This window comes from Raphanus sativus, chromosome 9 (genome assembly GCF_000801105.2).
Source record: "Raphanus sativus cultivar WK10039 chromosome 9, ASM80110v3, whole genome shotgun sequence".
NCBI lineage: Eukaryota > Viridiplantae > Streptophyta > Magnoliopsida > Brassicales > Brassicaceae > Raphanus > Raphanus sativus.
The window spans coordinates 33,101,962-33,124,254 of record NC_079519.1 but is presented as its reverse complement, the minus strand read 5'-3'; the positions used below and the strand labels follow the sequence as shown (position 1 = coordinate 33,124,254).

At 38.7% G+C, this 22,293-nt stretch overlaps 5 protein-coding genes across 6 annotated transcripts; 3 read left to right on the top strand and 2 right to left on the bottom strand.

Annotated features, from left to right (window-relative positions):
* Positions 1 to 3,146: 3,146 nt before the first annotated feature.
* Positions 3,147 to 4,793, top strand: LOC108826368 (uncharacterized protein At1g66480-like). The gene is made up of 3 exons (XM_018599756.2): positions 3,147 to 3,436; positions 3,529 to 3,954; positions 4,478 to 4,793. The coding sequence occupies exons 1-3, from the start codon at positions 3,263 to 3,265 to the stop codon at positions 4,529 to 4,531; spliced, it is 654 nt and encodes a 217-aa protein (XP_018455258.1). The 5' UTR covers positions 3,147 to 3,262; the 3' UTR covers positions 4,532 to 4,793.
* A 1,717-nt stretch (positions 4,794 to 6,510) lies between these two features.
* LOC108828117 (uncharacterized) lies at positions 6,511 to 8,464 on the top strand. The gene is made up of 2 exons (XM_056994482.1): positions 6,511 to 7,722; positions 7,995 to 8,464. The coding sequence occupies exon 1, from the start codon at positions 6,540 to 6,542 to the stop codon at positions 7,701 to 7,703; it is 1,164 nt and encodes a 387-aa protein (XP_056850462.1). The 5' UTR covers positions 6,511 to 6,539; the 3' UTR covers positions 7,704 to 7,722; positions 7,995 to 8,464.
* LOC108828118 (30S ribosomal protein S17, chloroplastic) lies at positions 7,863 to 8,455 on the bottom strand. The gene has a single exon (XM_018601689.2). It carries the CDS (start codon positions 8,453 to 8,455, stop codon positions 8,018 to 8,020), a length of 438 nt encoding a protein of 145 aa, XP_018457191.1. The 3' UTR covers positions 7,863 to 8,017.
* A 7,979-nt stretch (positions 8,465 to 16,443) lies between the features above and the next one.
* On the top strand, positions 16,444 to 17,791 carry LOC130499892 (uncharacterized). 2 transcript variants are annotated; one of them, XR_008938750.1, is made up of 3 exons: positions 16,444 to 16,736; positions 16,875 to 16,975; positions 17,459 to 17,790. XR_008938750.1 is itself a non-coding variant. In XM_056994372.1 (3 exons), exons 1-3 carry the CDS (start codon positions 16,615 to 16,617, stop codon positions 17,669 to 17,671), a joined length of 387 nt encoding a protein of 128 aa, XP_056850352.1. In that variant the 5' UTR covers positions 16,444 to 16,614; the 3' UTR covers positions 17,672 to 17,791. The 2 variants fall into 2 exon arrangements, 1 of the variants encoding a protein (XP_056850352.1); XM_056994372.1 differs by having other exon boundaries at positions 16,444 to 16,687; positions 17,459 to 17,791.
* A 201-nt stretch (positions 17,792 to 17,992) lies between these two features.
* Positions 17,993 to 22,052, bottom strand: LOC108826258 (homeobox-leucine zipper protein ATHB-17-like). Its single transcript, XM_018599647.2, has 4 exons — positions 21,858 to 22,052; positions 21,513 to 21,694; positions 21,339 to 21,418; positions 17,993 to 18,411 (listed from the first exon to the last, which is right to left on the bottom strand). Exons 1-4 carry the CDS (start codon positions 21,934 to 21,936, stop codon positions 18,153 to 18,155), a joined length of 600 nt encoding a protein of 199 aa, XP_018455149.1. The 5' UTR covers positions 21,937 to 22,052; the 3' UTR covers positions 17,993 to 18,152.
* Between the last annotated feature and the right edge of the window lie 241 nt (positions 22,053 to 22,293).

Sequence of the window (22,293 nt, the reverse complement as noted above, 5' to 3'; positions counted from 1 at the left end):
ACAGAAAAAAACAAAATATTTTTCAATCTTTTGATTTTTCAAATATATTTTTTAAATGTAAACATATTTCATCACTGTTTCTTTCTTTTTATTTTCTAAGAAAAACTGAATATTAAAATAATGGACTTTATAAAGCAAGAAAAATATATATTTTTTCCAAAATATGATGTAAGTATATTTTCATGAGTTTTCTTTTTATTTTGTTAACTTTTTATGTATTAAAAAGATTTTTTTACATTTATTATTTTTATTTAAAATTAATTAGTCATAGTTGGTAAAAAATCAATAAAATTTTAAAAAGAGAAGAAGGCACTTAATCTATTTTTTTCATTTTCAAAGTTCCCTTTTCATTTCTCAAAAGAAAATAGGCGTTTAATATCTGCAAGGCAAGTTTCAGACGCGGACATTTTTTTTTTTGTCCAGACGCGGAAATTTTGTCCAGTCATATAACCGGTGCAACCATTTATCAAATCTTGTCCTCACAGTTGACATTACTTTCGTGGACAGAGTTACGTTGAGTGAGTTAGAGCACCCGCAACGCGGTAATGTCGTGAGTCCTTAGCACATAAACCAACATAAAACAGAATAAAATAGTATTAATGAAGGTAGTTTGGTAAGGATTGGTACTGACCATCATTATTGGTCATCCCTTAAGAGATACCTTAAGGAGGGGAGAGACCACAAATCACTAAGACCAAGGGGAATAAAAGGGAAAAAGCCCCTAAACAAGGGATGTCCCTTGTACAGGGGTGGTCCTGAGCATAGCGAGGTGAAACATTCGCTTAGGACCCCCAAAATTTTTACAAAAATTAGTATGGAAAAAGGCCCCCGATTTGCAAAAAAAAATTTTTTTGAAAATTCCTTACTAAATTGTTTAGGGTCTCCCCCCATATGAGGAACGCCCCTGCCCTTGTATTAATCTGACCACAAAAAAAAAAAAAAAAAAAACAAAGTTAAGGGATTTGTTCTTGGGGATGACCAATAATGATGCTCTAAGATAAGGATTTTTAGGACTTAGTCCTTAAAGACGTGGCTGTGTCTGATTGGTGCCATCTTTTTATTTTTTTTTTCAAGAATTTTTTTTCAAGACGTGGCGGTAATGTCGCGAGTCCTTACGCATTTACTTTGGGTTGAAAAATCAATTCAAAGCATGCATGCAGGGATAGAAAAGCCTAGTGGCAGAGTAAAATCTATTCGAGTATAAAATTTATCCATTGGACACTTCGTTTTGAGATATTTCTTAAACTATTTGAAATTTGACAACTGAGCTTAGACTTTGAATATTAAACTTTCCGATTAAGAAATAAATTTGATCGTTAAAGCACGTGGTTGTATAATGTGTATTCGGCTAAATTGTGTGCAATACTGTATTCGGCTTCTAGGCTTCTAGCTGTTTAATTTGAATCATGAACGTATGATCTAGAAGCCAGTAAAGAATCTTTAAAATACTAATGGATAAATTGTGTGCAATACTGTATTTAAAAATAAAATGTAAGTACGAAACTAAGAATAGACCATATATATCGGTGATCAATATTGAACAGCAAAATTCGAATACCTGTTCGTTATAAGTCGACGAGGTAGGCAACTTCGCAGGAAATGCTAAGGAGCTTACAAGTTGAATTTTTTCAAAAAAAAAAAAGCTTACAAGTTGAAAATATAAACGGCCAATACTTCAATTTGCACGCAGCTATCACCCATTTAAACGTGATTACGTTACGTACTTGTTAACTTACTTGCCTATTTGCATGGTCTTACCACGTTCTTTGAACTTTTCTTATCTCTTGACTTGTTGTAAATTAAATTCATTAACAATCACGTTTATTAGGATCTGGATTTTATTATTACACGTATATTCACATTATATTGTGTGTACTTCAAATCCCCAAGTGCATGTAAACCTATTGATTTTGCCAAAAATGGATCCTATCAACATTAAAAGTAAAGCTTCACGCTTAATCTTGCCGGTTGACTTTTAGTTTTAACATAATAGGGGTTGGCAACTTGATTTAGAGACCCACAAAAAGATCACTCAATCGTGGTTATGATATATGGTTGCATGTGTGGAAATATAAATTGTGTCAGCTCGAATGTCATTAAATAAGCTTTCCAAGTTGCAAAGCAACCCATCATTTTGGACTATCTTTCTCACCTCTGTAAGTATTAGTTGACACTTGCTATAGGTCCACTGCATTTGAATATTTTCATATTTTAGTTATCTCATTAACGGACCATTGACCATTGTTGAGAAATTAGACAGGAGTGGCCGTAGTATAACTGTGTTTATAAATGTACCTGACAAGTACAATCCCAGATCTCATCAGTAAAAGGGTACAGCTACAATAGAAAAGAAGGCTGATAAAGACGGGGGAGTATGTATGTCATTTCCTTAATCACACACTCGTGGTAAAATGTAAAGTATCAACAACAGTAAAAGACAAATGATTATGGCTAATTGCCCACCCATAATGTTAATAACCAATACATGCGTATGTCAACCAAATCAATATGGTCCGTAAAAGTTCAAGACTTGGACCAAATGATGTTGTCAAGTTCAAACTTGCTCATAGTCCTGTTTTTTCAGCCTAAAACATTTCCCAAAAAGTGACACTTTAACGATACCCTATGAAAGATTACCTCGTGCTAGAAACAGCAACTCAAATTATATTCAAATTTTAATGAAAGTATTATATATAATATTACGTACGCTTTAGAAAATTTTCAGGTCTTCTTTTTTGAAAAAGAAAATTTTAGGTCTTCTGTATACTTTGATTTTGTGGGTCGTCAAAGATTTTTAAATTTAACGATTTTAGTTTTTATGGTATATTAATTTATTTCCTTTTTTTGCTAAAATATTAATTTACTTCTTATTTCGTGGCAATTACTTAATTCCAGTTTCCATAAAATTCAATAACTTCGACGTATGCATACAGTTATCAAATAAGAAAATTGTCTTTCTCTTGATACAAAAATGTATTTTGACGATTAGTATGTATTAGTACTTACAAGCGTTTCACACAAGTAGAATATAATAATAACTAATTTTAAAATTCTATCGTTAATAGTCAAATGTTTTGTCCATGTATACTGAAATTAAGAAATTGACTCATTTTCCACGTATCAACAATATACCCCTAGAGCACATGTCATGCAAGCCCTATATATCCTTTAAAACCTCAACGAGAACACCCGCACCGCCTTCAACTAAAACAATCTCTAATCTTTATCCATTGTTTCGTTCTTGTCAGTGAAATCATTAAGGATGGGTAACAGTTTAGGGGGCAAGAAAACGACCAAAGTCATGAAAATAGATGGCGAGACTTTGAAACTGAAAACTCCAGTGACGGCGGAGGAGGTCCTCAAAGACTTTCCCGGCCACGTTTTGTTAGAGTCCGAATCCGTCAAGCACTACGGTGCTAGAGCCAAACCACTTGAGGTAACTTCTTATATACATTTTTTCTTTAAATAAATATGTTTTGATACATAAAGGAATACAAGAACTAATTTTGATTCTTGTCTCGGGTGTAGGCGAAGCAGAGATTGGAGGCGAAGCGGCTGTATTTCGTGGTGGAGCCGGTGAAGGAGTGTCCACCGAGAAGGGTTAGGTCGGGAATTCACATGAGTGCGAAGGATAGGCTTGAGAACCTCATGCTTGCACGGAGATCTTCTTCGGATCTCTCCATACTCAAGCCAGCAGGGAGATGGATGACGAAGGAGGAGGAGGAGAAAGAAGGAGGAGCCGTGAGGGTGAAGCTGAGGATTCCTAAGGCGGAGCTGGAGAGACTCGTTAAGGAAGGAGCTACAGAGGCGGAAGCCACCAAGAAGATTGCCGCTCTCTATATGGCCAAACAGAATCACGAGGAAGTACGTAAGAACACGCTCCAACGTGGTGATGGAGGAGACGAGCCTGCAGCTTCCACAGCCGCCGCCACAAGAGGAGTCAAGTCTTGTCTGGTGAGTTTATTTTTAGTTCTTGATTTGTTTGTTTGCACTTCATACATAGTAAAGTGGTAAAAACAGTATTAATTACATCGTCACTTTTGAAGAATGTCATACAGTCTATTGAAAACAACCAATATTTTATTTGAGAGATTTAACTTGTTTAGTTTACAAATAAGAAACTAAAAAGGTATTATTGTGTTGAATGAATATATAAAATGCTGATAACTGTATTCAAAAATAAGTTCTATATTTTACCAAAAAAATAAGTTATATATATTCGAGACAATATTAAATGAAATATCTGAATTGAGGATTATAGAAAACTGGAGCGCAGATAGAGATATATCTTTGCTGGGGTCAATTTTTGCATGCTGCTCTAACACTTTACACTCCTTGCATATTAAAAACACGGGTTTGTAAGATTAATGAATTTGAATCAACAAAATACATCGCTTGACATTCCTGATGTAACAATGTTTTTTTTTTTTTGACATAAGGGCTCTGATGTAACAATGTTGAAATATTTGTTTTGCAGAAACGAGTGAGTTTCATGGCGGAAAGAGGAGGAAACGTGATCACCGTTGCTTGATGTTGAACCAATAAATACAACATATTATGTATACGAATAGACTGCGTCCTATCGCTTCTGCATTCCTTTGTAGATAAAAAGCAGAGAGTTTGTGAGAATGAGAGAGAGCTAGTGAGTTATATTCATCCATGTCTCCACTCTGTAGCTAGACTATATATTTATTTCTTATTAGAAAAGAAAAAAACAGTTTTTTTTTGTAGTCAAATTCATCAATGTCTCTCACCTTGTTTTTATTATATGTTTCTCGGGAAATAAAAAAGTTATGCTCTGTTTCTCTTTTAACTTATAGGCTCGTTTTGTCCTTCTTCTCACCTCAAGAGCCAACTCTATCAAACGCTTTATGATTTAGCTCGACATCCATTCAAGTTTCTTTTGTCGTAATACATTCGTCCACACTCACCGATTAATGGCATCCACTATACCTCCGCAGCTGAGATGTAGTTATCTTTAAATATCACCATGTCAAATAATCCCATCCGATGATTCCTCCCTCCACCAATCAGCACCTAAGCTAAATAAGAAAGCTTCAGGTGTATCAAGACATGAATAACCTTAGAATCTTAAAGTAAGAGATTGAAAAGTTGCAACAAATGTGTCCATATAAGTGGATGTGCGAGGAAGAAGTGTAGAACTGACCCCCACCAAGTGGGCATTGTAGACTGACCTAAGTCTGTTTCTTGGTCCTGGTGGCAATTATGTGAATACGTTTCATATGAACAACTAGCTGACATGTCAGTTTTTTTGGTAACTTTTGATGATTCATGAGACACATTATAACAACACCAGTGTCCCCTACTAGTTAACTAACTAATCAATGTATGTTTTGGCCATTTTTAGAGTTAATGTATGGATTTTTTTTTAAAATATAAAATGTGCAAGATTTTGCATAGATAGTGAATGCATCTCCTGATCGGACCGCAATTCATTCTATAGGTAAAAGTTAGCCGTGTTTTAACATGAGGTGTTTATGGGGGCCCAACCAAGCCCATTTGATTATCTTCAGTCAAGAAAACGTGATGAGCAATGTCTACCAACAATTCAGTAAGATAAGATTGTGTGTGTAAAATTTTAATAAAATAAACAAATTATTCTACATAGGCTGCTTAGAGTTAGGAAGAAACACAACAACGTTCAACATAGAACATGAAAAAACAACTAACAAGTAAGGAATAAGTCAAACATTGGAAAAAGCAACATCTCTAGTTCGTTCAATTTGAAAATTTCAAAAATATCAAATAGCATTCAAATTAGACCATTACCTCTCCATATATACATGTAGCTTTCATTTTTTTTTGTAACTTATTATATGTGTAGCTTTCATGAAAACTAATTTAACGTATCCTATAACAATCATTAACCCAACCATTACATTTTGGACTTAATCCCACGTTACTATATATCAGACCGACAAGACCGACATTTTACATCACGATCTTATAGAGGCATGATCAAACATGCCTAGTTTAGAACAGTCCTTAGTATCTAGCTTTCATAAAATGTGCAAAAAGTGTTTCCAAATTATATCTTTTAGATATAAAAATATAAGAATTCTTTCAATTCAGTTTTTGATGTTTTCTAGCTAATCTCCAGGCGTACATAAGAGATCCAATGTATTGCTGACTGGATTCATAAATTATTAAATAAAATTGTATGAAATAATTTTAAATTTTAAAATTTTAAAACAATTACATTTAAATAGAATAAAAAGAAATTTCATTCTAATAATTTCTTGTGGAATAAATGCAAGAGTTGTAACTATAAAAAAAATTCTCAAATGGAATGCAATTTCATTTTTCTATCCTACAACTTCCATTATTCCATTAGTTTTCATTATATTTTTTAAATTATTTTACTAATTACAACCTGCAATCTATGGAAGTAACAAAGATAATGGGCTTTTGTGACTCCTAACTCACACCATATGGCTTATTTATCATGGCCCATTACTTGATCTGTTTCAAAATTTTATCTACTGCATATTTACAGATATTTCCTCAATCGAAATCTAATGAAAGCGAACATGACGACGACTTCTACACGATGCAGATCGTCTCTGCTCATCTCAATCCTCTTCGCCGTCGTGGCACTACTCCTACTCCCAACTCCTTCCTCCGCCACAAATCGCCACGTCATCAACTTCCGATCTCCAGGCCTCTACCCTGAGGGACTAACCTGGGATCCATCTGGCCAGCACTTCATAGTCGGATCCCTCCACAGCCGCACGATCCACTCCGTCTCCGACGCCGGCGTCGTCCAGACCCTAATCTCCGATCCCTTCCTTCCGGAGAACGCCACGATCCTCGGCCTCGCCGTCGACTCCTCCAACCGCCGTCTCCTCGCCGCGATCCACTGCCTCCCGCCTCTCCTCCCCTGCAGCGCCCTCGCCGCCTACGATCTCCGCGGCGGCGCAGGCCGCCGAATCTTCCTCTCCCCTCTCCCGTCCCTCCCCGGAGACGACGGAGCCGTCCTCCGCGACGTCGCGAACGACGTGGCGGTCGATTACAACGGCAACGCTTACGTCACGAACTCGGCGAAGAACTTCATCTGGAGAGTCGACAGCGACGGCGCGGCGACGATCTTCTCGAGATCGCTGGCGTTCAACTCCCAGCCGGTGGCCCCCGACGCGGACGCGAGTTTCCGCGATTCCGGTTTGAACGGGATCGTGTACAACAGCAAGGGGTACCTCCTGGTGGTGCAGAGCAACACGGGGAAGATGTTCAAGGTGGACGAGGAGACCGGGACGGCGAGGATGGTGCTGCTGAACGGAGACATGGTGGCGGCCGACGGTGTGGCGAGGAGGAGGAGAGACGGGACGGTCGTGGTGGTGTCGCAGAAGAAGCTTTGGTATGTCAAGAGCCAGGATAGCTGGAGCGAGGGGGTTGTGTATGACGAGGTGGAGCTCGACGTGGAGGGGTTCCCGACGGCGGTGACGGTGGCGGGGCAGGATAGGGTGTATGTGTTGTATGGGAGAGTGATGGAGGGTATAATGGGAAGTTATAAGGATGGGGAAGAGAGGGAGTGGTTTGGGATTGAAGAGGTGTCTTCTGAGAAGGAGAGTGGGGAAGATAAGGTTTGGGTTTATGTTTTGATCGGACTTGGTTTTGCTTACTTTTGTTTTTGGAGGTTTCAGATGAAGAAGCTCATCACTAACATGGACAAGAAGACCACTTAAGCATGTTTTGTTCCAATTGGTAACTCTCTTTTTGTTCTGTTTTGTAATAGGAGACCTAATACAGATATCCTGTAGTGACCACTTGGTTGGATTATGAAATTGAAGCTATTGATTCTCACATTGTGTAGAGTAGCTTGTGAATGAGCTAAAGCATGTGAGTGTAAGAAGAGAGATACATTTGCTTCTACCACAGGTCCAAGGGCTTGTGGTCAAGAAAATAACATTTCAACTGAAAACGAAAACACATTCCAAGAACAACAGTTCAACTCAATTACAACTCAATGTTTGCAGAAATACAAATAAACAACCATTCTCTACTCTACCACCTGCGGTGGCGGCGACGGCTGCTGAGACTCCATCGGAATCCCAAGATCATTCCTCTTGAGAACAGGAAGGGCGACGAAAGACTTGGTCTTGCTGATGGGCCTGCTCTTTTCAAGCCTCACAACGTCGCCCACCTTGAACACGTTATCCGGGTCATGCGCCTGGTACTTCTTCTTCATCCTCACGCGCCTCTTGTACTTGGGGTGCGGAGCCAGCCTCACCACTTCCACCGCCACAGTCTTGTCGTTCGTTGCGCACACCACGCGTCCTTGCATCGTCTTCATGGCTTTTATCGCCGGGACTAGACCAGGCTTCCTGGTGTTCGGAAAGGAAACGGGTTTGGAGAGAGAAGAGAGGGGAGTGGAGCCATGGGTGAATGGGGAGGAAGAGATCTTCAGAGACTGCAGAGATGAGGCTAGCGACGCCATTGATTTGGGGGTGGATGATGATGAAGATAAGGTGAGATTTATAATGGAAAGCAGATGTTAATGGACTACTGGGCCCAATGATGGATCTATGTTACTAATATATATATTTATATATTGGCCCGTGACTAGGCCTGTTTCATATTCCAAAACGTTAAAAGACTATTGGACTTCTATAAATCTATTACAAATATTTATAACTTTCATTAATTATTGAAATCTGCTCCTTGCATTGAGTGACAATTGTGTAAAAATAAATTAAGCGAACGAGAATTGTATAAAATAAATAAGCAAACTGGATAATTGTAAATATTCTGCAAATAGGTTTCTGTATTATAAATATTATAATGTGACTAGATGTTATTAGTTCAACTGGAAACAATCCTGACTACTCCCTCCGTTTCAAATTATATGTCGTTCTAAAGGAAATTTTTTGTTTCAAAATAAGTATCGTTTTCGGTTTTCAATGTAAAATTTATTGACAATATTCTCTTTTCTATTTTTTTATTGGTTGATACTTGGTTAGGTGTATTGGTAATAGTGTTTTTATTTTGGAAATATGTAAAATTCAATGTTTTTTTAATCTGTGTGCATAAGATTAGAACGACATATAATATGAAACGAAGGGAGTATTATGTAAGATCTCAAAAGTCGAATGACCCATTGAAACAAAACTAATATTATATGCTGTAGTTTTGCATTTAGGAGGATTAGGTATTCGCCCCAAACTTGGCTCGACATATCTGCATATATAATGTCGTTGGTTTGTGCATGTGGTTTGTGCATATAAACTTGGCTCGACCGTAGTGGCGAACCTACACTGTCCAAGAAGGTGGCAAGTGCCCCACAAAATTTCCAATGTTTGTAAAATATGGTTACATTTTTGTAATTTTCTCTTTGTAAATAAAATTTCTATCTATATATTTTAAGTTTATGTAAGAACTGTCTCCACAAAAAATTAATCCTACATTCGCCACGGAGTTAATCATGCTCTTAAAATAACACGGAGTTATAACTTTTGGGAATGCTCTTATTATGACACCTCAATTTGGTAAACGTGTAAATGGTAGTACATTTTTTTGTGTGTAAATGGTACATGCCAATTGTTTGATTAACATATTCTTCAAATAATGTATCGGGATGTCGTTTACTCTTGAATTTCCAAGAACCACTTGTGAAGATTATTGGTTAGGTTACTTAGGATTCAAGTTAGCTTAGATCTAGGTTCAAACTGAAAGTAAATGACACAATCAATTTAACGAGTTCCCGGCCCTCGGCGCGGTACGTCTCGTGGGAGAACTCCTGCTCCCAAAATCCACTAGATCAAAGAGTCTCAAGCTACACCAAATCAGTGTGCTAGATAATAGTTTACAATAGGATCAAATACTCCTAGCTAGAGGATACCAACAAACCCTTAGATACAATAGACTTAAGCCTAAGTGATTGATCTTGTGTTGTTGCCTCTTGCTGTCCACCTGATTGACTTGATCCTTGTTGCCGTAAACTATGTGTTTCCTTATCTTGCGTTAACCCTAATCAAACACACTTCACATATATATATGTCTCGTGTGTAATCAGGTGCAAGGAGCTGGAGTGGGCCAATAGTGATGCAGCCCAAATTATATCAACCTGTTACTGGCCCATCAAGAATGAGGCTCGGGCCCAAACCCTTCACAAATCTCCACCGGTTTGGCAGAGCCCATTTGAAGCCCACCTGGCACCTAACTTGTGCCGACCACTCCATCTCGCTATCTCTTTGTCTCTTTCTTTGTCTCTCTCTTGCGAAAGTGAAGAGTCACTTTGACTCCCTCTCTCTCTCATCTCATCGATACTCCTCCACCGACGCCGCTGAACCTTGGTTCCCGTCGATTGCTCCGTTTCAGAGACGTTGCTCCACCGAGGAAGATCCGTCTGTTCTTCACCTCGATAGTGACGCCTATTCGATGAAGAAAATTCTTCGGCGCTTCTGAGATCGATTGAAGCTTCACTTTGCTTCTTCCCAAGAGACATCGTTAGCTCCACCACCGTGGTGTTGCTCCGTCGCATCGTCTCCCTCTCCCAGGTACATCTACTCCCTCTCGTGATTTAAAGGAATAGGATCATCTGCAAGAGATCGGGGACGATCTATCTTGAGCATGTGCTAACCGTTTACTTGTTTTCCTTTGCATGTCATCTCTTCGGCTCGCATCTCTGTGACCTACTCCGATTGAGATACCGACATGACTCGTGCTCGTTCTTGAGCTTCCTCATCAAGCTCCACCTCTTTCGTAAACCCGGTGAGACTCAATATCGCTTACTACTTCGTGTGCTTGCTTCATCGATTTGTTTCCTCCTGATTTTATTTCTGGTTTTATCAGGGGATCGATTCAGCTTTGTGACGAGTTGATTGTTGCTTCAAGTCTGAAGCTTTCTCATTTACCCGACTTTCACTAGCTCCGATAGCTGTAGTACACACTCCTCAACTTCTTTAAGGTAATTCATCAAGAAATCTCCTTGTGCTTTGTGATATACTCGAGTTAATCACTGAGCACTTATCTCTTGTGACTCTTTGTAGGCGTTAATGTCTCTTAGGTGTGTTGATGATCTGTCCGAGACTTCGAACACTCCTGTGACTCATTTAATACTATGAGTCGTCTGGTTTCTCAGACCCATGACTGTCTGATGCCCCTTTAACCTCCACCTGAATCGAGCACTCTTCTCGATTCTCACTTCTCTCCAGGTAATCCCATATCTTTCTTTCTCTGTCATGGTAACACATGTCCTCTTTGATTCTCTTTCATAACCACTAACTCACTTGTTGCTTGTGTTATGCGAGGTGGAATCATGACGTTGGGATCACCTGGAGCCATTTCTGCCCTCTCAGTGGATGTTCAAAAGCTCGCAGCAAAGCTGGAACTTCTGACCAGGTACTGTCTTCGTTAGGAAATCTGCAGGGTTAACATTTGTATGAATCTTGCATAGCACAATGTCGCCTGCTTCCACTAGATCCCGAATGAAGTTAAACTTTGTAGCTATGTGTTTGGTCTTTTCGTGATTGACTGGGTTTCTTGCTAGGGCTAGAGCACTCTGAGAATCACAGTGTAGTTTAATACCTTGTTGTTTGAACCCCAACTCTGAGCATATTTCTTTTAGCCACATTGCTTCTTTAGCTGCTTCATTCATAGCCATATATTCGGCTTCTGTTGTAGATAGGGCCACTACTGATTGTAGACAGGATTTCCACGAAATAGTATTGCCTCCAAACTTGAAAGCATAACCTGTAACTGAGCGACTTCTATCTCTGTCTGTAGCATAATCTGAGTCTGAGAAACCTTCCACACACATCTTAGAATGCTTCGTGAAGGTTAGGTTAGACTCCATAGCTCCTTTTAAGTACCGTAGAATCCACTGAACTGCTTTCCAGTGTTCCCTTCCTGGTTTGCTCATGTAGCGACATACATATCCCACTGCGAAACCTAGATCAGGTCTAGAGCCAACCATAGCATACATTAGGCTCCCCACGGCACTGGCATACGGAATCCTTTCCATATGTACTGCCTCTTCCTTTAACTCATCGTCCATTAGGCTTCTGAGCTTAAAGTGTGATGCAGTAGGAGTTATAACAGCCTTTGCATCCATCATTCCAAACGTCTTTAGGACCTTTTGAATGTACTTTCCTTGAGACAGAATCAGTGTTCCTTTCTCTCTATCTCTTATGATGTCCATGCCCAAGATCCTTGAAGCCTTTCCCATATCCTTCATCTCGAATTCAGCACTCAATTTCTCCTTGAGATCTTTGATCACTCTCTTGTTTCCTGAGGCAATTAACATATCATCGACGTATAGGAGTAAGTAGATGGCCTTATCTGTTTGAATATCTCTCATGTAAACACATAGATCCTTGCTGCTGCGTTCAAACAGTTGGTCCTTCATGAAGCTATTAAACCGGTGGTTCCATCTCCTTGGAGATTGTTTAAGGCCATACAGAGACTTTCTCAATAGGCATACCTTGTTCTCTGTTCCTGGTCTTATGAACCCTTCTGGCTGTTCCATTAGAATCCTTTCCTCCAAACTACCATGTAGGAATGCTGTCTTTACGTCCATCTGTTCTAGCTCTAGGTCTAGATTTACGACAATGCTGAGCATGAGTCTAATGGATACATGTTTAACTACTGGAGAGAATATTTCGTTGTAGTCAATCCCTTCTTGCTGAGAATATCCTTTAGCAACTAACCTTCCTTTGTAGCGCTCATCCTCAACTCCTGGAATCCCTGGCTTTAGCTTGAATAGCCATCTGCATCCAACTAGTTTAGCCTTAGCAGGCATATCAATGAGATCCCATGTTCTGTTTTTCCTGTGGGAGTCCATCTCCTCTTCAGCAGCATTTTTCCATAACTTTCGTTGAGGGCTCCTCATAGCCTCGCCATACGACTTAGGCTCCTCAATCTCGAGATCTTGAACAACATTGAGCGCGTAAGCTACAAAGTTGCCATCTTCGTATCGAGATGGTGCTCTCACGTTTTGTCTCCTCTCTCTATCTCGTGCCAGGACATATGAGTCTAGAGTTCCAGTGTCACCACTCTCACTCTCCCCTTCTTGTTGCGTTTCAGTATCATTAGAGCTATTTGAGCTTTCCGATGATGAATCTTCTCCACCTTGATCAGGAGCATCTTTGGATTCAGATGTGTCAGGAGAGTAAGACGAAGATGGTCCCCTGATCAATTCATCACTAAATGATACTTTTCTCTTCAAGCGCTTATCGACCTGTTTTTCTTTCCCTTTAGCTGCATCTGTGCTTTCCTTCTTTTTCTCAACAGTGTGCTTGTATAGTTCATCTTCATTAAACACAACATTTCTGCTTGTCCTGCACCTTCCTTCATCTTCTATCCATACTCGGTATCCTTTAGTGCCCATAGGATATCCTACAAACACTCCTTTTATGGCTCTGGGTCCTGTTTTCTCCTCTGTCACATGGACATAAGCTGAGCATCCAAACGTCCTGAGATGCCCCAACTCTGGTTTTGAACCCGACCATACTTCCTCAGGCATTTTGAACTCCAATGTTGAGTTAGGTGATCTATTGATTAGGTAGATGGCAGTCGATGCAGCTTCTGCCCAAAAGCTTTGATCTAGACCAGATTCAGCTAGCATGCATCTTACCTTATCCATAATAGTTCTATTCATCCTTTCTGAAACCCCATTCTGCTGTGGAGTATATGTACAGGTCCTGTGGCGTTTAATACCAGCCTGTTTGCAGTAGCTATCAAACTGTTTATTACAGAACTCTAAGCCATTGTCTGTCCTTAAACATTTGATTTTCTTTTCTGTCTTTGTCTCCACCTCTGCTTTCCACTCTCTGAACTTAGAAAATATCTCATCTTTAGTCTTCAAGAAATATATCCATACTTTCTTTGAATAGTCATCAATGAATGTGACGAAATACTTAGCCCCAGCCAGGCTATCTGGTGTGGATGGAGATCCCCAGAGATCAGAATGAATGTAATCTAGAATTCCTTTAGTCACATGTTTAGCCTTAGGAAAGCTCTGCTTGTGTGACTTCCCAATAATGCAATGTTCACAGAAATCCAACTCCTTTACCTCCTTGTCGACAATGAAACCCCTCTTGACAAGTTCAGACATATTCTTGAGACTCATATGACCGAGGCGTGAGTGCCAAATATTAGTCATATTCCTCTCAACCCTCGTTAGATTAGCCTCTCCTCTGGACACTGTTCCCTGTAGATAGTATAGTCCCTGGTTGTATTTTCCTGAGATAACCGGCTTGTCACCTTTGTAGAAGTTAACCATAAGGTCTTTGCCTTCATATCTACATCCTGATGTTTCCAACATTCCATAAGAGATTAAATTTCTACTCATGTCAGGCATATATCTCACGCCTGTTAAGATCACAGTAGAACCATCTTCATTGAGAATTTTAATCTTTCCAATTCCTTGAATGTTGCAGTGTGTGTTATTTGCCATTAACACTTTTCCTCCTTTGAATTCTTCCAGGTCAAACAGGAAGCTTTTATCAGGTGTAATATGGAAGGAGCAACCAGAGTCCATTACCCATTCATCCTTGGCATATTGTGCGCTTACGGTAAGTATCAGTGGCTCCTTAGACTCTGCTACTACATTAGCTGAATCCTGTGCTTTAAATGGCTTCTTGTCAGGGCACTCTCGCTTCCAGTGGCCCTCCTTACCGCAAATGAAACACCCCTTTGAGTTTTTGTTGTTTCTGGGGCGTGACTTCGAGCGCCCATGTCTGCTGTTGGATCTTCCATGTGAGGTTTTTCCATTTCCTTTACCCCGGCGATGATCTGATCTTCCTCTCTCGACCATCAGACCCTCTCCACCAGACCTGGTAAATTTTCCACTCTCAATCAACTCTCTTTCTTTGGACCTAGCGGCCCCAGTAACCTCAGCTAGGCTCAGTGTATCTCTTCCATACTTTAGAGTCTCCTTGAGTTGATCATACTTGTTAGGTAGTGAACTTAGCAGTAAGATTGCCTGGACTTCTTCTGATACTTCGACTTGTAGATTACTCAGGTCTGCAACTAGCTTTAGGAACTCATCTACGTTTTCATCAATAGATTTTGAATCATTCATCTTGAAAGTGTAGAACCTGAGTTGTAGGTAAATCCTGTTCGGTAGAGAGGTTTCTGTGTAAAGCTTGTTTAATGTGCTCCACATCTCAGCAGCAGTCTCACAGTGTTGGATTTTCCTTAGGACTTTATTCCCAACGTTGAGCACAATCAAATCCTTAGCTTTCTCTGATTTTTCGAATTTGGCTGGATCCATTGCAGGTGCAGATTTAACAATACCAGCCAGTCCCTTTCCGGTGTCTTTCATGGCAGACTCCGGTTCATCCTTTGAATCAGAATCATCCTTCAAGAGCTTCTCGTCGGTGAGAATCGCTTTCAAACCGAGCACTCCGAAGTGAGCAAGCATCCTAACTTTCCATAAGGCGAAGTCCCCATCACCTTCGAACCTGTCGATCTCGACACGGTCCTTCGACTTCACCATAGAGTCAGGTACTCAGTATTACCTTCTCTCTCTCTCCTAAGTAACCTTACTGTGTAGAACCGGAAGCTCTGATACCACTTGTGAAGATTATTGGTTAGGTTACTTAGGATTCAAGTTAGCTTAGATCTAGGTTCAAACTGAAAGTAAATGACACAATCAATTTAACGAGTTCCCGGCCCTCGGCGCGGTACGTCTCGTGGGAGAACTCCTGCTCCCAAAATCCACTAGATCAAAGAGTCTCAAGCTACACCAAATCAGTGTGCTAGATAATAGTTTACAATAGGATCAAATACTCCTAGCTAGAGGATACCAACAAACCCTTAGATACAATAGACTTAAGCCTAAGTGATTGATCTTGTGTTGTTGCCTCTTGCTGTCCACCTGATTGACTTGATCCTTGTTGCCGTAAACTATGTGTTTCCTTATCTTGCGTTAACCCTAATCAAACACACTTCACATATATATATGTCTCGTGTGTAATCAGGTGCAAGGAGCTGGAGTGGGCCAATAGTGATGCAGCCCAAATTATATCAACCTGTTACTGGCCCATCAAGAATGAGGCTCGGGCCCAAACCCTTCACACCACTTATATATTGCACTCGCTCTCGAGTAAGTGAAAGGTCACAATACTTACATTCATGGCAGATGCGATGATGATTTTTTTTAAACGGTGAACTACGTCTAATTTACATCTCGATCGTTACGGTTTCGTGTACCAAAACAGAAATCTGAAATCCGGTCAAACTATAATTGTTCAAAAGAATTTGTAGTAATAAGATCTGTTAAGCCAAATGCTTCACTGCTTCAGAAAAGAATTCATTTTTACTGCTAAAACTATACTAAAGTAGTATTATAGGTTAGAGAGATTTGAACATAAAGTTTATCGCCATATAATAAATGAGATCTAGTCGGTTTGGTTAGGTTAAAATCATATTTAGACCATCTGCAACGGAGCATCATCACAAGTCCTTAGCGGCTAATTTTTTTTTTGTGATTATAATAATAATATTAAAGCAAACATAACTAAGGATCAGTCCGTAAATAGGCACTTGAAGGACCTGATCCTTAGCTGATCCTTAGTGCAGGTGGCATGTTGCTATTGGTGGAGAGAGTATTGGTCTGATGAAAGGAACAAAGCCGAACTCGATGTCGAGGAGATGAAGATCGTCTGGGTTCTCGCCACGCTTTTGAGTTTCCGATCGAATCGTCCGCCTCGTCGCCTCCGATCCGGTGAGTCTTCTTCTCCATCATCCGGTGTGGATATGTTGCCTCCGATCCGGTGAGCTCTGTAACTTCGACCGCTTCGTTGAATAGTTGATTTTGGATTTGATATAGGGGAAACCATGGGGAGGAGTAAGCTTCTCTTCCTCGATTTTGTTTGATAAAATTTTCTTCGTGTGTGTGTGTTTGGTTACAGAGGAAGAAGCAGGAGTGATTGAGTATAATACTTTGTTAAACTCACTAAAGACTCGACGAGATTCTTTGGGTTCAAAGCTGAGTGAGCTATTGGAAGCTAAGGTTTGTGTCACGAGAAACTCCTTGACCAGTCTCTCTCTCTCTATCTTTCTTTTTGTTCTGCAGAGCAACGTAAGTTACTTAAACCATCCTTCGCCACCTATCTTTGTTGATAATTGGATTGTGGTCATCCTCATTACAAACAAAGCTGAGGATGGCTATACTCCGGCTACTAAGGACAATAACTCAGGAACTTTCGCGTTTGGAGTTAACGGTGTCGTTTCTTCATGTTTGTTGGTTCTTCTCTTTGCTTTCTTCATGTTTTCAGTTTCTTTTCTTGAATAATGATCTCGGTGTTCTTTCTTCATGTGTTGAGCCTCATTGTGAGTTTCTTTCATTGTCTATGTTCTGAAAAAAAAATGTTTTTGGGTGAAAATCTCATTGCGTTTGTGTGTTATCTCTATAAATTTGATTGATAAAATGGAGGATATGGAGAAACAGATACAGCTGCAGAGGGTTAATCTTAACTAGTTTTGGTATGTGCAGGAGGAACTGAAAGAGGAGAAACTGAAGGCGAAGGAAGAAGCGGAAGACCTTACTCAAGAAATGGCTGAACTAAGGTACAAGATGACATGTTTGCTCGACGAGGAACGCAAACGCCGTGTGTGCATAGAGCAAGCGTCATTACAGAGAATTGCAGAACTAGAAGCACAGGCATATGCAATATTTTGGCCTTGTTTCTTTTTTTTCTTTTTTTAACTGTTCTTTATTTATCCTCTGTTGTTAAAGATTAAGTTTGGCAAAGAGAAAACAAGTTTGGCAAAGAGAGTGTGTATGTGTATATACTCTTTGTTCGTTTTGATAAAGAGAAAACAAGTTTGTTATGAAAAACTCCTAATTAAGGAATACCATTGCACACATTAGAGTCCTTAACTTCTCAAAAAAAAAAATTACTTTAATAATCCTAAGGACTCTTCTAACAAGTCCATGGTTGTGGATGCTCTTAGATTCCTATCTAATGATCCATGACAGAAGAAATAAAGAAGCCATTGCAAGTTCCGGAAAAACTAAACATTGACTATTAAAAAAAACATTTACAAATCATCGTTGTGAGCGCAAGAATCCCTACGTAATACTTATACGGAATCATGTGATAATTTTGGTGCTATGGCTTATGCATGGGTTGACCTGACTTTCGTTGACTAAACCATATTCAATACTAATAATAAAAATACGTAAATTAATGCTCGCGCTCTTGCGGCGGAATCATTTTCTTGACCGGAACGTCCACCACAGCCATAGAGGGGATCACTGCGGTGGTAACTCGCTCGCAGCGAGGACACATGGTGAGGGTCGAGGCGGGGGTCATAGTGGATGAGCCCACCTTCATAGCTCTAAGCTCTTCTACTTGTATATGAAGCATGTTGTTTTGCTCCGTTAACGAACCAAACCACCTTTTAAGATACTCGCATTCCATCTCAGTTTGCTTCAATTTACTCCTACACCAAACAAATCCAAAAAGGGTACAGTACGAGTTAATTATTTATTGATCTAGATAGATTAAACGCATAGATGTTTTATACAAGTTGGTAACTTCCAACATAAAAAAGGGATCTAATATGCTTGTCGACGATGCAAATAAATACTATACTAAAGGGCCATGGAAAATATACTAAAGTATAAATACTCCCTCTGTTTTTATTTATAAGTAGTTCTATTTAAAAGTGTTAATATCAAGAAAATGATTACTTAAAAATAAATATTTAATATATAAATTCAACCAATAATTAAAAGGCATGTATTATTTGATTGGTCATACAATATTTAATTAATGCAAAAGTTATTTTGGATTATGCAAATACCTTATATTGTGAAACAAAAAGTTTTGGCTTAAACTACCTAAGCAATGAAACATAGGGAGTATATAAAGCCATCTAAATTAGAAAACGCTGAATGGCCAAATGAATTATGAGTCAAATGACATTGATGAGAAAGTAAGTACACGAGGCAGAAGGAAGAAAACACATTGATTGGTAACTTCATTTATTGACTTTTTTTGTGCAACTGGTTAACTTCATTTATTGACAGATAATACAGTATACTTCTATTATACTAAAAACAAAAAGGATGTGATTATGATTATACTTTTACTTGGGAAACCGTCGTAATAGTATACGACCAATATTGAAACTCTTCTTATTTATTGCACGATACCTTTCCCCTCTGTTCACAATTATTTGATAGATCAAAATTCTTTTGAACTGAGTTTTGAGTTAAAAGAGAATGGTAGACTCTCTCGCTTCTCTCTTCCTTGAGAGAGATGAGTCATGGAGGTTTTCTTCTTCTTTCTTCTCCTGACTTATGACGTGACTCTGGTACACGGTGCTCTTCTCGACACGGTGTAGCCGGCGATGACTCCGGTGCACGGCGATCTTCTCACCGTGGTGTAGCCGGCTCTGACTCCGGTGGTTCGCGGGTTTCTCGACGGAATCATCCGGCTTTTGGGTATGATTGGGGTTTCGGGTTTCTTAACACTTCGTTGGTGCGACGATAAGTGGCTCAGGTTATGATGAAGCGATACCGCGGATGAGATCTCGGATCTTTCTGATTGAAGCTCTCCGTTGGTGGGTGGTTCCGGTGTTGTGACGTTCGCCTTTGCGGGTATGACTTGGATGAAATCGCAATTTCGTTGATTGGTGCTCTCCAAGGGATAGGGCTCTGGCGGGGATGGTCTTTGCCGTTGAGTTGTTCTGGTTCCGGTGGTGTTCTGGCGATTCGGTGGCTGGATTTTGCGATGAGACGGCCATGTGACGCGTGTTGCCTCATAGGTGAGGGTTTCAACACGTGTACCGGCCACTTTAGACGTGTGGCTACGAGTGGCGTCTCTTGGTTTCTTTTCGAAAGTGGACTTGTGTTTTGGTTTGTTGGGCTTTCGGGTTGTTTGGATCCAATATCGCATTTTTGTTGTTGTTGGGTTATCTTTCTTTTGTCTGTAATTGGATTCTGTCCAATGGGTTTTATCCCTTAATAAATCTAGATGGAAAAAAAAAAGATCAAAATTCTTTTTTAATACATTTAACTGCGTACCAAATTTCCATTTTAACGATGACTCATGACTCATGATTTTAAATGCACGAGCAAACATGGCTATAACTTTTTTCGCATCAACAATTATATCTCACTTTTTGTTTTTATCTACCATAGTTATTTCCCCATTTTTTATGAAAGCATTTGAATTTTTAAACTATAAATTCTTTTCAGCATATACAACTAGGTTTCACAAGAAGAAATAACATCATCTAAAAAGGGAGATAACTATGATGGACAAGAACTGAAAAATGGGATATGATTGTTAATGCAAAAAGAGTTATAGCCAAGTGTACTCGCGCATTGAGAATTCTAATGGACCGAAATAATTTTGTGATGCAGATGGAGTAAGAGCATATGAGGAAATAACACTGGAGTTGGCTAGATTAGGCGGGAAATGAAGCTAAATTTCTATGATAACAAGATTGACACCAATATTAATTCTCCGTCTGAGTTACAACAGGTGATTTTATCTTTTCTAAAGTCTCATATCTATTTAATTGATTCTTTGGACACGGAAAATAATTTAGTGAAATAAATTATAATCTAATTTTTAGTCATTAAAATTTACATCTTATTTTTAAAAATAGGTCAAATAAAAAACATTTTCTAATTTTAAATATTAGTTTTAAGTAATATAATAAAATTTATATGTTTAACATGATAATTTCATTAAAAACATTTATTCATTTTAGTTTTAATCTAAATATTTTAAAATAAACTTAAGATTGTAGAATAAAAATTAAATATAATATTTATTTTGGTAAAAAGAATATGCAAAATGAAAAAGAAAGAGAGCATGTCCATATTGAGTTAAGTAATAGTTTTATTCAGCGATATTTTGCCACTGCTTTCTTAAGTTTAAGATGATTCACCTTGTTTTTATTGGTTTAGAATTCAAAATTAAAGAAAAAAAGAAAAATAAAGAAACAATTAAAAGAACAAAAAGAAAAGAAAAAAAGTGATCATGTGGAAAATAATTGAAAGAACAAATACACAGATCATTAAAATATTCGAACTTTATTTGGGTGTGGCATAGTTAAGCCTTTAAAATAACTAAAAAAAAATTATATGTTAATGAGTTTGCACAAGAAATTTATAGTATTAGTATGTTCCTTGCTTAGGTCCGTTCCTGGATATAATGCATGAAAAGGACAACATTACCTATGGGTACGACTTATGTGCTAACGGGGTGGGTCGAATCCGATTCAGATTTCATTTTTTGCCTTATTTTATATTCCGTCAACGTTTAATGCTTATGCTTAACCTTATTATAGTCGGATATTTTTATTCACCAATAATGTAAAAAGGTATTAAAAAGAAGAAGAAGAAACCGTACCTTGCTCTACGGTTTTGAAACCAAACTTCAATTTGTCTTGGTCGTAGCATCAAATGTTCAGCAAGTGTTTCCTTTTGTTTCTATATTTTACGTAAAAAATAAAGTGTAAAATACATTTATTATTCAAGAAAACTAAAAAACTGTTGATACTATTTGTAGGGGAATAATACTTACAGGATTAAGGGTATGATTTTGTCTGAAACTATCTTCAAGAAGGCGAGACTGTTCTTTGGTTAGACGGAGTTTCTTGCGCGGAGGAGCAGAGCCACCGTGGCTGAGTTCTTCATCCTCGTCAGACGATGGCAATCGATTCATGTCTAGCTTCAGCTGTTCTCTTTCTCCGCCACTTCCTTCGTCTGTTTTTTTTTGCGTGAAGAAATTATAATTGATAATAACAACAAAGAACCGCACAAATATTTGTTATATATATATATATGTGTGTGTGTATTTGCATATAGTTACTTATGATCATTTAATATACAAAGTATGTATAAGTGAATCTGTGTATGTATGGTTTACCGGATCGAGGAGAGCAAGAGAAGCCGGGAGTGGAGATAGTGAGATCCAACTTTGAAGAGTTCTCTGGTAAAATCGCCATTAATTAACTAATTTAGGGTTCTTGAGGAAGAATAGTAAGAGAAGGATTGCGTACCCAAGAAAAAAACAAGAAGAGAAGGTAAAGTTAGAGAGCGAGACTAATAATAAAGAGACAAAATTGAAGCATGACGATGCCTTTATATTTATATTGACACATACACATATTTATTTTCTATAGACACACGCACGCATGCGTAATCCACACAGGAGATCGTAATAGAGTAGTATATGCGAACGTATATTATTGTCATGTGTACGTAAATAGTATATTTTCCATAAAAATATAGCCATGAACCAAGTAATCTTGGCTGTGGGTAAACGAGTTCCAGTTGAAGCTTTCAGGGTTCAATTTTTCTTG

What these genes read in the sequence shown, in the direction of transcription:
- LOC130499892 (XM_056994372.1), top strand. Translation starts at nt 16,615, where the DNA reads ATGAAGATCGTCTGGGTTCTCGCCACGCTTTTGAGTTTCCGATCGAAT. An exon ending in GCCTCGTCGCCTCCGATCCG is followed by an intron (nt 16,688 to 16,874) that starts GTGAGTCTTCTT and finishes GTTTGGTTACAG; the next exon opens with AGGAAGAAGCAGGAGTGATT. An exon ending in GTGAGCTATTGGAAGCTAAG is followed by an intron (nt 16,976 to 17,458) that starts GTTTGTGTCACG and finishes TGGTATGTGCAG; the next exon opens with GAGGAACTGAAAGAGGAGAA.
- LOC108826258 (XM_018599647.2), bottom strand. Translation starts at nt 21,936, where the DNA reads ATGGCGATTTTACCAGAGAACTCTTCAAAGTTGGATCTCACTATCTCC. An exon ending in AAAATCATACCCTTAATCCT is followed by an intron (nt 21,419 to 21,512) that starts GTAAGTATTATT and finishes CGTAAAATATAG; the next exon opens with AAACAAAAGGAAACACTTGC. An exon ending in TTTCAAAACCGTAGAGCAAG is followed by an intron (nt 18,412 to 21,338) that starts GTACGGTTTCTT and finishes TGTTTGGTGTAG; the next exon opens with GAGTAAATTGAAGCAAACTG.
- LOC108828117 (XM_056994482.1), top strand. Translation starts at nt 6,540, where the DNA reads ATGAAAGCGAACATGACGACGACTTCTACACGATGCAGATCGTCTCTG.
- LOC108826368 (XM_018599756.2), top strand. Translation starts at nt 3,263, where the DNA reads ATGGGTAACAGTTTAGGGGGCAAGAAAACGACCAAAGTCATGAAAATA. An exon ending in CTAGAGCCAAACCACTTGAG is followed by an intron (nt 3,437 to 3,528) that starts GTAACTTCTTAT and finishes TCTCGGGTGTAG; the next exon opens with GCGAAGCAGAGATTGGAGGC. An exon ending in GAGGAGTCAAGTCTTGTCTG is followed by an intron (nt 3,955 to 4,477) that starts GTGAGTTTATTT and finishes TTTGTTTTGCAG; the next exon opens with AAACGAGTGAGTTTCATGGC.
- LOC108828118 (XM_018601689.2), bottom strand. Translation starts at nt 8,455, where the DNA reads ATGGCGTCGCTAGCCTCATCTCTGCAGTCTCTGAAGATCTCTTCCTCC.